Raw genomic sequence first — 12880 nt, 5'->3', positions numbered from 1 at the left:
TAAGCAGCTCTAGGCTTTTCCTCTATATTCATGTACCACAGAGCACAGGAATCTCTGCTTCTTTCACCCATTACAGCTTGACTTCATTCTTCACTGCTCCACCAACAAGGCTTCTGTCAAAACGATGATGCGCAGCTGTTCCCTGACTTCTCAGCTGAACTAGGAGAAGTCGCCTTAAACTTGCAGTGGAAGGGGAGTAGTTAAGACAGAGAATTAGAGAATTCTTACTGTGTGGAATGTTAAGCACTGAAATGTGAATTTTTGTAAGATTATGAGATTATCCTAGGGTGGAGGGTCTCAATAAAACTATGTCACTGTTACTTGAAGTTAACAGTGGCTCTGAATCTGGAAGGAAAACAAAGGCTGGAAGATATATACCCACTAATTATTTCATATTTTGTAGGTGCATGTTCAGAGTTTGGGGGGCAATATTGTAGTCACCACTGATTCATAAACAAGACAATTGGAGTGATATGTTGTTACAAAATTCACAAGCACTGAGTTATTTCTGACTTTTTATATAAATATATATATGTGCATTCCTCCCTTAGGTAACAAATATAATTATTGCAGACTGTGCCCATATTTTAAGACAAACATACAGGAACAAACATATCCAGTTTCAAGTTTTTGTTTCAATGCTCTGAAGATGACTCACATGGAGAAGATTATTTAGAGCAGCTATTTAATTGGTACTTTTTGTTAACATAGGTGTTAGAAACACTGAATTATCATCACATTTTGACAAGAGATATACATAGTAAAAGTATGAATTATAGAAGCAGATTCATGGAGACCAGGAGAAAAGGCAAGACCCCAGTGATCTCATATATTAAAGTTAATAATAATAACAACTGTATTGATATAAGATAACTTATACAAGATAACCCTTAAAAACTTTGTTTGCAAGTCTTGAATGTATATATTTTTCATGGATTAAACTCACTAAAGAATTTTAAGTGTGGATGTGACATAATGACGTATGCATTTCAGGAAAACCCCTTTGACTGGCAGGGTGGAGAGTGACTGGGAAGAGTATGATAACAAAGGCAGAGAGAGCTAAGAAAATAATCCAGGTGAGAGGAGTTGGGAGTGTGGACTTGGCAGCAACATTGAGGGTTGAGAAAAAGGAGTAAATATATCTAGGGTTAAAAATAAATTCTACAGGAACTGGCAAATATGTAAAAGGGATGAGAGATAAGAATGAGTAAAGAAAGTTTCAAGTTTCTATATATGGTTTGCATAAATAGATAATAACGTATGGACAAAAAAGAGGTAGAGCAAATTTGGGAAGAATAGATGAGCTAATTCACTCTTGAGTATATTGAGTGTGTGATATAGTTATTTAGAGAGCAAATGGAAAAGTGGATTTGTGTTTCAGAAAGCTATTTGAGTTAGATCCAGAGATATGGGGGAAATTAAAGTACATAAATAGTTAAAAGCATGTAAAAGGATCAATTCAATCAGACAATTTATAGAATAGCGAATAGAGGGAAAGATGGAACTGGAGAATCGACAGCATATAATGGAAAGGTAGATGGAGAAGGTGAGGGGGCTGGGGACACAAGGGAAACAACAGTAAAGCATTATGTTATGAAAACTAAAGGAGACATTTGGAGAATAACAGATTGATTTATAATGTTCAGTAATGCCAAGAGGTAATACAGAAAATCCTTTCAAAAAGACAGTTCTAAATTACAAGTGTTTGAATGGTGGACTTTAAGCATGTTTTTGAAAGTGGTGTATGCTGACAAACATTTCTAAATAAAACTAGACCTATCCTAATTTAGACCTGGAGATGTCTTATCTTTAAAAATTTTTCCAAGATTAAAGATAAGAAAAATCCTAGAACCAGCAAGAGATAAGGAGACAGTTACCTACAAGGGAGTTCCCATTGTCAGCTGATTTCTCAAAAGAGACCTTATAGGCAAGAAGGGGCTGAAAAGAAGTATTCCAAGTGATGAAAGGAAAGGACCTTCAACCAAGATTGCTCTTTCCAGCAAGGCTTTCATTTAGAATGGAAGGGCAGATGAAGTGCTTTCCAGATAAGGTCAAGTTAAAGGAGTTTATCATCACCAAGTCCTTATTATATGAAATGTTAAAGAGACTTATCTAAGAAAAAAAGAAGATAAAAATATGAACAGTAAAATTACAACAAACTCACAACTGGCAACAAAGGAACCTGAAAAACAAAAATTAACTAAGCAAACAACTAGAACAGGAACAGAATCACAAAAATGGAGATCACATGGAGGGTTATCAACTGGTAGCGGGAGGGGGGAATGTGAAGAAAATGGTACAGGGAGTAAGAAGCATAACTGGTAGGTACAAAATAGACAGGGGAGGTTAAGAATAGTATAGGAAATGCAGAAGCCCAAGAACTTATAAGTATGACCCATGGGCATTAACTAAGGGGAGAATGCTGGAGGGAGGGGGGTTCAGGGAAGAAGGGGAGAAAGGGGAGAAAAGATGAGATAACTGTAATAGCATAATGAATAAAATGTACTTAAAAATAGAAAAGATTTTCTTTCTTGTATCTTTATTTCCTTTACTCCCTTGTGTTGCAGTTTAAGCCTCTTTCTTTTCGTCAAGATGGCAGCCAGGCCCGGACAAGGTATTAAGCCATCAGGAATGGAGATATCATGATTTTGATTTCTTTTTTCTCTTTCCTCTGTGAGTCATCCATGATGGCCCTTAGCAATTTCAGCTGGAGTCTCCTCCATCCTTCTTTTTTTCTAGTTGGTATCCCTGGTTTAGAGGAAAGCCAGCACTGGATTGCATTGCCAATGTGTACCCTTTACCTCTTTGCTCTGGTGGGCAATGTCACCATTCTTTTTATCATCTGGACTGACCCATCCTTGCACCAGCCTATGTACCTCTTTCTGGCTATGCTATCTGTCATTGACCTGGTCCTGGCCTCCTCTACTGCACCCAAAATGCTTTTAGTTCTCCTGGTTCATGCCCATGAGATTGGGTATACTGTCTGCCTGATTCAAATGTTCTTCATCCATGCGTTCTCTTCCATGGAGTCAGGTGTACTTGTGGCTATGGCTCTGGATCGCTATGTAGCCATATGTCACCCTCTGCACCATTCCACCATCCTGTATCCAGGGATCATAGGACGCATTGGATTGGCAGTGCTGCTGCGAGGACTGGTCCTCCTGCTCCCCTTCCCTATCCTATTGGGAAGACTTATCTTCTGTCAGGCCACCGTCATAGGTCATGCATATTGTGAACATATGGCTGTGATAAAACTTGCTTGCTCAGAAACCACAGTGAATCGAATGTATGGGTTGGCAGTGGCACTGCTTGTGGTTGGACTAGATGTCCTGGCCATTGGTATTTCCTATGCCCTCATCCTCCAGGCAGTGCTGAAGGTACCAGGGCGTGAGGCCCGATTAAAGGCCTTTAGCACATGTGGGTCTCATATTTGTGTCATTCTGGTCTTCTATGTTCCTGGAATATTTTCCTTTCTCACTCACCGTTTTGGCCACCATGTACCCCATCACATCCATGTTCTTCTGGCTACACTCTACCTCCTTGTGCCCCCTGCACTCAATCCAATTGTCTATGGTGTGAAGACTGCACAGATCCGCCAGCGAGTACTCAAGGTGTTGTACATAAAAGGGTAGATAATACATTCCGGGTGTTGTTTCAGAAGCTCCTGATAAAGACACTGCCATGGCTTTCTAGGTTATATGGATAGAGGTCATCCGCATTGAGAAGGCCTTCTAGTCCTATTAGTCTCATGGCAAAGTACTCATGGGCACTTCATCTCACAGCCAATTGGGATGTACCTGGATGGCTGGTTGTGTGAATACTTTCCACATTCATTGTGTTGTTCTGATCCCAACATTTCTCTGCTCTTTGTGATAGATAAATTTGGGGATAGATAAATTGACTCTGGATATGCCATTTTATGCCTTTTTTAAATGACTGTGCAACATAATCCAGAATGAGAATGGGAATTCCCAACTTTTGTGTGGTTTTAGTTTTACAGTGTCCTCAAAACCTCTAGTTGCTGTGAGCTCTAAGTCACTGGAATCCTGTGTAATGAGTGTCTCTCTAAAAACATTAGCGATGTCCACAATTTGAGAAAACACCTTTTTATTGAAGTATGGCTGTTACTCATTTATTTAAAAGAAACTTAAGTGGGGCAGGTGCTAAATAGGTTCTAGGAATAATGTGTTATAATCCCTCATTTTAAAAAAGTAAAACAGGTCTGTATTTTTAATTCACTATATTTTAACTTATTTATTTTTTGCTTAGAATAAAAAGAATTGAATAACAACAAATGTTGAGTATATGTGTGCTTTATAAATATTAATTTAGCAAAGTAAAAGTAACCATGTAATTATGATCATTTAATAACTGTAAAATGTGTTAGAGTCTGGTGTTGGCAAGCATAGCTTTATTAATAAATATGAAAGTAGTTATGCTACTTGAAAAATGAATTTCTCTTTCTGAAATGTAGATATGGAGTAAAGTCTACCTCTCATTTCTGCTAACAAGAACTGGGTTAAAAGTTACAAGAGTATCATCACAGTTGGTGTATTGCTTCCTCTTCGTTGGATGTTATCCTAAGATTTGGCTTCACTCTTTTGTGTGCCTTAAAAAGAACACATTTGTTCAGTCCTGGAAAAAGTCAAGCTGCAGCTACCTTTAGGTAAGATGCTCAAATGAGGAGAGGATCCCATTCTGGGATTTGTTAGTGGTAGAAGAGTTGGAGTGGATGGCTAGTGTTTTCAATTTCTCTTTTCTTTGTAAACTGGGCTCCGAATAAAGAGTTTTCTGTTACAGAGACTGAGTATTTCGTCTTTAATTTGTTTGGCACCTGTGGATGAAGTAAGAAGGAGTGGTATAAGTTGTTCTTATTGCAGGAAGAATTACACCTTGTCACCACCTTTGTTCTAGATCTAGGACCTAAACTCTGGTAAGCTGTCCTGGGGAAGCCCAGGCTGTTGTGCATTGCATCCATTGGAAAGCAACTTTCTTGACTTTAGGGGTACTTAGTTTGGGTAGATTATAAAAAGAAGCAGTTTGTTCTCCCCTTCCATTTATACCACTTGCTGAATCTTGGAATGTGGATAGAATGGTGGGATTTGAAGCAGCTTCCTTTGATCATGAGATGGGACCATGAGCTGCAGGTGGCAGAGCAACACTATAGAAGAACCTGAATTCCCAAGACGGTCTAGGCACCAATCCAAACTCACCCTGAGACAGAAGTAAATTTGTATCTGGTTTAAGACACTATACAAGATCTGGCAAAAGTAGTTTTACAGTTTTGAGTTCACAAAACACAGAATTTATTCTTGTAATAACCTGAGTGTATTTTATCATACAACTGTAAACCTACTTTTGTCGATCCTTGTATTTTTGGAAATCTTTGTTGCAGCTCAGTAACCTTATAGCTTAATAAGTATGTGTTTATCATCTCAGATCTTCCATGTGGGATGTGTATCTGCCTGAAGCATGTTTTAAAAAATTTTTCTTTTGGGATAGACTCCCCATACCTAAGTGTTGATTATGGCCTTCAAGGAATGTGGATGGTCTCCTATAATGCTTATACGCCTATTCAACCCTCTTGCTCACTGTCTTGTGAGGTTATGCCCAATTGTATTCTTCTCTAAGTACATTCCCCCTGATGATCCATGAACAATAAAGACAGGGCAAGGAGACCGAATCTTTCCCAGATTAGATTTAAGCACCGTTGCAGGGAAAGCATCAAGGGTCTTGTTTTCTAGTACCTCAAATGTGTGTGTGTGTGTGTGTGTGTGTGTATGTGTGTGTGTGTAAATCAGTATAAAATGTATCTCCACAGCATCAATCACACTAAACAAGTTCTAATTACCTGAAAAAATGTTCTACTAATAATTATTGCATGAGCAAATGGATTTTCATGCCCCTTTCCAAATAATGTTTTAATATTGAAATACAATCTTTTGATTATTTTCAAAATTTAATTTTGACAAGTATAACCTTTAAACTCTAAATATATGAGCAGAAGTAAAAATAAATTCTCAAAACATATGTCTCTTCTATATGTAACTGATGCTCAGTTGATTAACACTTATTTACTGACAGTGTCCTTCTAGTCATTTTGCCCATCTTTAGCACAGTTCCTCATTCACCACTTAGACACTCTAATTAGCTATATTTTAATTATTTGCATTTAAACTTATTAAAGCAAAACAGAGAATTATTTCAATTATGAATCCAAGAAATTACGAGTCATAGAACCCATTCACCAGTAGTGATTCACTATTCTAATTCTCTCTCTAAACTTTGTGCTTATTCTTTATTAAGATAAAAAATACTGTTTCTATTTCTGTCATTTAATTTTCTAATTCTGAAAAAATGGAAATAAGAGTCAGAGCAGAGATATCTGATGTTAACTCTAATATGTATCACAAATACATAAGAAAATATGGTTTATTAAAGTGGGCACAGAAATGTGTAAAAAATTTAATTTTCTTTGGAAAAGGTTTGTCTAAAAATCTCTTTATTTACTCTTATTCAAATTTACTATCAGAAGATTTTTGCATAATCTTTAATTGTTTTATTTTCTACTGTGGCTGCTGTGTATCTCATATTTCATTATATTTGTGTTTATTTGTGCCTTTTCTGTTTTTCTTGCTCATGCATGCTAAACATTTATCAATATTATGAAAAGAAATAAATATTTAAACTGTCTTATCATTGAACTAAATGTTAGCTTTGGCTCTTTGGATTAATCTTTTGTTTTCTGCTGACAGATTTCTTTATGCTTTTACCATCTCAAAGATTTGCTAATGAAGCCATTTAAAAATATTATTATATATTTTACAAATGTCCCTTTTTCCTCCATGTACTCTTCTCTCTAATAGATTAGCTTTTCTGCTTGTTTAGCGAGGCCTTTCCCTTTCATTCTAATTTTCTTCAGATAGTTATAGATTTGGACTCTTTTCTATTTGTTCATATATGAAAATTAATTGGTTTGGGTGGTTGGGGTAAGTTTCCCCAGAGACTGTGAAGGTCATAGATTCTGTGCCCAGATTGCAGGGCTCTATAGGTCATTGTGCAGGAATTTGATGACAGGCAGAATTCCCTATTGGCTGTTGAAGAAAATGAAGAGGTGGGCTGGGTTTCCTCTCTTTTGCTAAAAAAAGAGAGAAGCTTTAATGTTTGGAGCTAGAAATGCTACAGTATGTTTTGTGGGTCTGTGGAGCTGGCTTTCCATGCTTTCTCTCTATTTCTAACCTGGAAGACCAACCCTTGGAATTGATGCCAGTTCTCTTTGTTTGGTTTTAGTGCAATGACAGGGTTTGAAGACAAAGAAGCATCTCCTTCATTTTTTCCTTTATTTTTATTGTTTACACTATTATGGATGTCCCTATCCCCCCCTTTTCCCCACGTCCACCCCTGCCTTTGCCCTCCCCACTTCCATCTGGCCATGAAAAGATGCAGAGAATCACAAATTATTAGAAAATTGCAACTTGAAATTACAATAAGATATCACCTCACACCTGTCAGAATGGCTGTTCTGAAGAAAAGAAAAGGTAAGTGTTGGTTGGTAAGAATGTAGAGAAGAGGCAACTTTGTGCACTGTTAGTAGGAATGTAAATTGGTGCAGTCTCTATGGTAAACAGTATGGAGGTTCCTCAAAACATGAAAAACATGAAAAATTATAACTAGCATATAATCTAGCAATCCTGCTTCTAGGTATACATACAAAAAAACAAGATCAATATCCAGAAGAGATATTGGCTTCCCCATGTTCATTGCAACATGGTTTACAATACGCATGGTATGGAAATAACCTGTGTTTATTGACAAATGATTGATAAACAAAATGTCACTGTTTGCATACGATATGATAGTAACATAGAAAACCCTATAGACTCCACCAAAAAATTACTCAACCCAATAAATGAATTTGGCAAAACAGCAGGATTCAAAGGCAATATCCAGAAATCAAAGGCATTTTTATACACAAACAATGAAATATCAGAATCAGAAATCAGGAAAAAATTTCTATTTGCTATAATAACAAGAAAAACAAAGTGCTTAGGAATAAACCTAACCAAGGAGGTAAAAAACCTGTATGCAGAAAACTATACAACCCAAAAGTAAGAAATTAAGGAAGACACAAATAGATGGAAGCATATACCATGTTAATGGATTGGAAGAACTAACTTCATCAATATGTCCCTATTACCCCCCAAATTTATAGATTCATCACAATCCCTATTAAAATACCAATGACATAGTTCACAGATATAGAACAAACACTTCAAAAGTTTATATCAAACCATAAACGACCCCAAATAGCAACAACAATTTTGAGAACGAAGAACAAAATAGGAGGGATCACAATACAGGGGGATGCATGCATCCCTCATGCATGTTCATGCATGCTAAACATTTATCAATATTATGAAAAGATTTAAATATTTAAACTGTCTTATCATTGAACTAAATGTTAGCTTTGGCTCTTTGGATTAACCTTTTCTTTTCTGCTGACTATATTACAAGGTCACTGTAATCAAAACAGTATGATACTGGCATAAGAACAGGAACATAGACTAATGGAATAGATCAGAGAGCCCAGAAATAAATCCAAGTCTCTCTGGTCAATTAATATTTGACAAAGGGGGCAGAAGCATAAAATGAAGTGAAAATAATCTCTTCAACAAATGGTTCTGGGAAATCTGGACACCTACATGCAAAAAAATGAAACTTGATCACCAACTTACACCATACACAAAAATAAACTCAAGGAGAATAAAAGACTTAAATATAAGTCACAACACCACAAAAGTCTTAGAGGAGAATATAGGCAGGAAGATCTCAGATATTTCACACAGCAATATTTTCACTGATATGTTCCTTAGAGCAAGGGACATAAAGGAAAGAATAAACAAATGAAACCTTATAGGGGACCAGCACACAGGACCCATGCCCATGGATAGGTTTTCCCGTGGGGAGTCAGGCCTGCATTGTACCTAAGCTGCTATGAGACTTGCTTTTGCTAGAGCTCCCTCATCCTGAATTGAGGAAGAAAATGTTTACTGCATATTTCTAAAGTAACTTCCTAAAATCTGTGCTAAACGTCCCAAGTATGGAGTGTACCTAGTTCAACCACTTTTTTCCTTGATCTGTAACACCCTTCTCTTTGAAGTAATTGGCAACATTCTTTCCTTTGTTATCTATAAAAGGTAATCACCTACAGTGAATCTATGCAGAGTAAATGAGGACCATCCTAGATGTAATGTGCCCAGAAAAGCAAGAAAAACCTGTCCAGGTAGAGGTTGGCACCCCCTCTCTCACTTAGAGAGTGGCCATACTGTCCCTTTTTCTCCACAGGACTTCTGTAGTTCATGTGAATTTGTTCATTTCAGTCACAGCTCACGGACTTTGTGGGCTGGAGTCCACATCAGGACCTCACTAAAATAAAAAACTCCTGCATGGCTAGAGAAAACAGCAGTAAAATGAAAAGGGAATCAACTGTATGGGAAAATATATTTGCCAATGATACCTCAGACAAGGGTTTGCTTTCCAAAATATATAAGAAACTCACATCACTCTACTCCAGCAAGACAGTCTAATTAAAAAATGGGCAAAGGACCTGAACAGGTACTTCTCCAAGAAGGACATAAAGAGGGTCCAGAGACATATGAAAGGATGCTCAGCATCACTAGCCATCAGAGAAATGCAAATTAAAAGCACAGTGAGACACTACTTCACACCTTCAGAAAGGCCATCATTAACAAATCAATAAACAATAAATGCTGGGAAGGTTGTGGAGAAAATAGAACTCTAGTGCACTGTTGGTGGGAATGCAGACTAGTGCAGCCACTGTGGAAAACAGTGTGGAATTTCCTCAAAAAACTAAAAGTGGAATTTCCTTTTGACCAAGCAATTCCACTTCTGGGATTATACGTTAAGAATCCTGAACCAACAATTCAAAAGAACCTATGTGCCCCAATGTTCATAGCAGCATAATTTACAATAGACAAGTGCTGGAAGCAACCTAAATGCTCGTCAGTGAATGAGTGGATCATAAAACTGTGGTACATTTACACAGTGGAATTCTAGGCAACAGAAAGAAAGAGGGGCTCTTACCCTTTGCAACAGCATGGATGGAACTGGAGAATGTTATGCTAAGTGAAATAAGCCAGGTGGTGAAAGGCAAATACCATATGATCTCACCTTCAGGTGGAACATAATCAACAAAACAAAGAAGCAAGCAAAATATAACCAGAGACACTAAAATAAAAAACAAACTGACAGTAATCAGAGGGAAGGGGGAGGGGGATAATGGGGGAAAATAGGGGAAGATCCATCAAGGAACATGTATAAATGACACATGAATAAAACAAAAGGGGGTAGATTTGAGGGTGGGAGGCAGGGATGGGTGGGGTGGGGGGCTGTGGAGGGGTGAAAATGGAGAGAAATGTTGTACTTGAACAACAATAAAAAGAAAATTATATATATAATTATATATAATTAATTGTGTATATAATATTGTTGATCAATAGAAGAAAAAGGAAATCCTGCCATTTATGACAACATGGATGGGCTTTAAGGGTGTTTTTCTAAGTGAAATACGTCAGACAGAGAAAGGCAAATACTGCATGTTATTATTTATATGTGGAATTAAAAAAATTGAACTCATATGAATGAACAACAAATTGATGGTTGCAAGAGGTGAGGTGAGGGTGAAATGTGTGAATGTGGTCAAAAGGTACAAACTTCCAGTTATTAGATAAATGAGTTCTGAAGTGTTTAAAAAATAGTGACTTTTAGAGAGATAGACAGGAAGGGAGGGAGAGGGAGAGAGAGAGAGAGAGAGATGGAGAGAAAGATAAAGAGAGAAGAATTTTGTCAATTCAACATCTTGAATCAGAATTATTACAATTTTAAGTTTTGTGATATTACTTACACTGTATATATCTCCCATGCTAGACTGTAGGCTTCAGGAAGCCAGGAGTCTTACACATTTCATTTACTTCTTAATACCACATGTCAGTTACTCTCCAAGGCAACAAACATCCACAGTAGTTATTTATGATACTGAATTCAATTAGTATGCAAACTTGATACCTCTGCAACTGAATGCTTCCTTTTTAATTTTCCTAGTTTTAGTGGGATTTTATCCTTTGGGCAGGAGGACAGATCAATCTCAGAATTAGATGCCCCTCACTCGACAGAGACAGGGTGTTTAATTGAGCGAATGCTCAGGAGTGCTGTTGGAGATTGAAAGTGCAGATTTCTCACTCTTATTCCTTCTGCAGTCCTGGCAGTAGAGAATACCCACGAGGAATTAAAGAGGGATCAAAGTAATAATGGTAAAAACCTAATAAATGTCATAGGCACGGCTCTCTGGTAAGTCATGATTGGAAAATATAGTTGGGACTAGAGGACACAGAGGAGGGCCTCAATTTCATCCCTTAAATTTTGGGTTTTACAATACAATCCTACCCTCAATCTAGCTAAATATGGTGAGATTTGATTTGAAAATTTGGCTCCAAGTGCAAATATCCCATCATCTGCAGGGAGGATTGCAGGATCCCCCAAAGCAAAGCCCTAGTAGAATGTAAAATGCAAAAGAGAGAATAGAGGCCTCTGAGTTTCTCTCCAGGAAAGAGATTTTGGGCAGGTGAGTTTATGATATTTGAAAACAAAGCCAAAGCAACTCCACTGGTGTTCTTACAGACCCTCCACACAGGAAGCGAAACAGGTTGGAACATTTTTCTTCCTCTTGATATGCAACAACCCTACCCACTGCTCCCAACAACTTTTGATCAGTTGTATTAGTGACCCTTCTTCCCATATGAAAAAGCTAGCCTGAGAGAAAGAGAAATTTCACCCGAATTATGCAGCCCTTGTGATGAGAGGAAGAAAAGCCGTTTTCTGTGGAAGTGGAAGTGAAAGCAATCAGATTGTTCTTTAACAGGCGGCATGCAGGCTCCTTTCACAGAGTTTATATGAGATTGATAATGTTACTTGGGGGTTAGAAAATGTGGGGAGGGGCAGGGCACTTCTTTTTTAGTGCAGGGAACAGTGGGAAGGTACTGATACCATAAAGTAATGTAATCGCTATACTGGAATCTTGATAAGGGCGGGAACATTACCACATTAATCAGTTTTTTATTCTTGTGTCTATTCTAGTACTGGAAATATGGTTGTTGCCAAATACTTATTGAATGACTGGGGCTTACATAGGGTTAATTAGCTGCCCAAATTTGTGCAGCTATCAAACAGCTGAATTTAATTTGGGCTTTGTTAAGAAATTCTGGAAGAGTTCAATATACCATTTTGGGATGTTGAACGTGCTTTAAAGCAATGTTGAAGAGGCTGGCCTGTACAATGGGCAGATTAAGTCAGTTTCAGATCCTGTTCTCCATGTGTCAACTACTAGCACCCAGTAGAACTGTAACATAAGGTAAGATGAAGGTTTCTGTGAGATCCAGCAGTCAGGTCCCAGTATTCCAAATTGCTACTGTTCCCAGCTGCTTGAAGGAGGGAGTAGAGCAGTGTGAGAAACTGACTGTGGAGTATAAAACCCTCTAGGTTTTTTCATCAAAGCCAAGAAAACAATTCAGGTTTCTGTTTCGAGATGTAGGCAGTTAACTCCTTGGGCGGGGTCCTGATCTGCTGCATCCTTGTGAGTTCCTGGGCTAAGGGTGTGTCACCAGGACACGTATTCTTACAGTGGCTCTCATGACGAAAGAAGTAAAAGGCCGTGAGAGGTAGAACTGTATGCATGAACATTCAGAAATCCTAGGTTCTTCCTGGAAGAAAATGCTCTTCTATACTTTCAGAAGTCCCATGTACTTGACTACAAAGAGTCCCATATTTTTCATGGTTGGGAAATTCAAGTGTATGACTGAAACTC

General features: G+C 37.7%; 1 protein-coding gene across 1 annotated transcript; it reads left to right on the top strand.

Moving 5' to 3' along the window:
• Nucleotides 1-2642: 2642 nt before the first annotated feature.
• Nucleotides 2643-3632, top strand: LOC119062068 (olfactory receptor 52L1). The gene has a single exon (XM_037162914.2). The coding sequence runs from the start codon at nucleotides 2643-2645 to the stop codon at nucleotides 3630-3632; it is 990 nt and encodes a 329-aa protein (XP_037018809.2).
• Nucleotides 3633-12880: the final 9248 nt, after the last annotated feature.

Source organism: Artibeus jamaicensis, unplaced genomic scaffold (assembly GCF_021234435.1).
Source record: "Artibeus jamaicensis isolate MK-2021 breed Jamaican fruit bat unplaced genomic scaffold, CSHL_Jam_final contig_2962, whole genome shotgun sequence".
Taxonomy (NCBI): Eukaryota; Metazoa; Chordata; class Mammalia; order Chiroptera; family Phyllostomidae; genus Artibeus; species Artibeus jamaicensis.
This window is presented reverse-complemented; position numbering and strand designations above follow the sequence as displayed.

What these genes read in the sequence shown, in the direction of transcription:
- LOC119062068 (XM_037162914.2), top strand. Translation starts at nt 2,643, where the DNA reads ATGATTTTGATTTCTTTTTTCTCTTTCCTCTGTGAGTCATCCATGATG.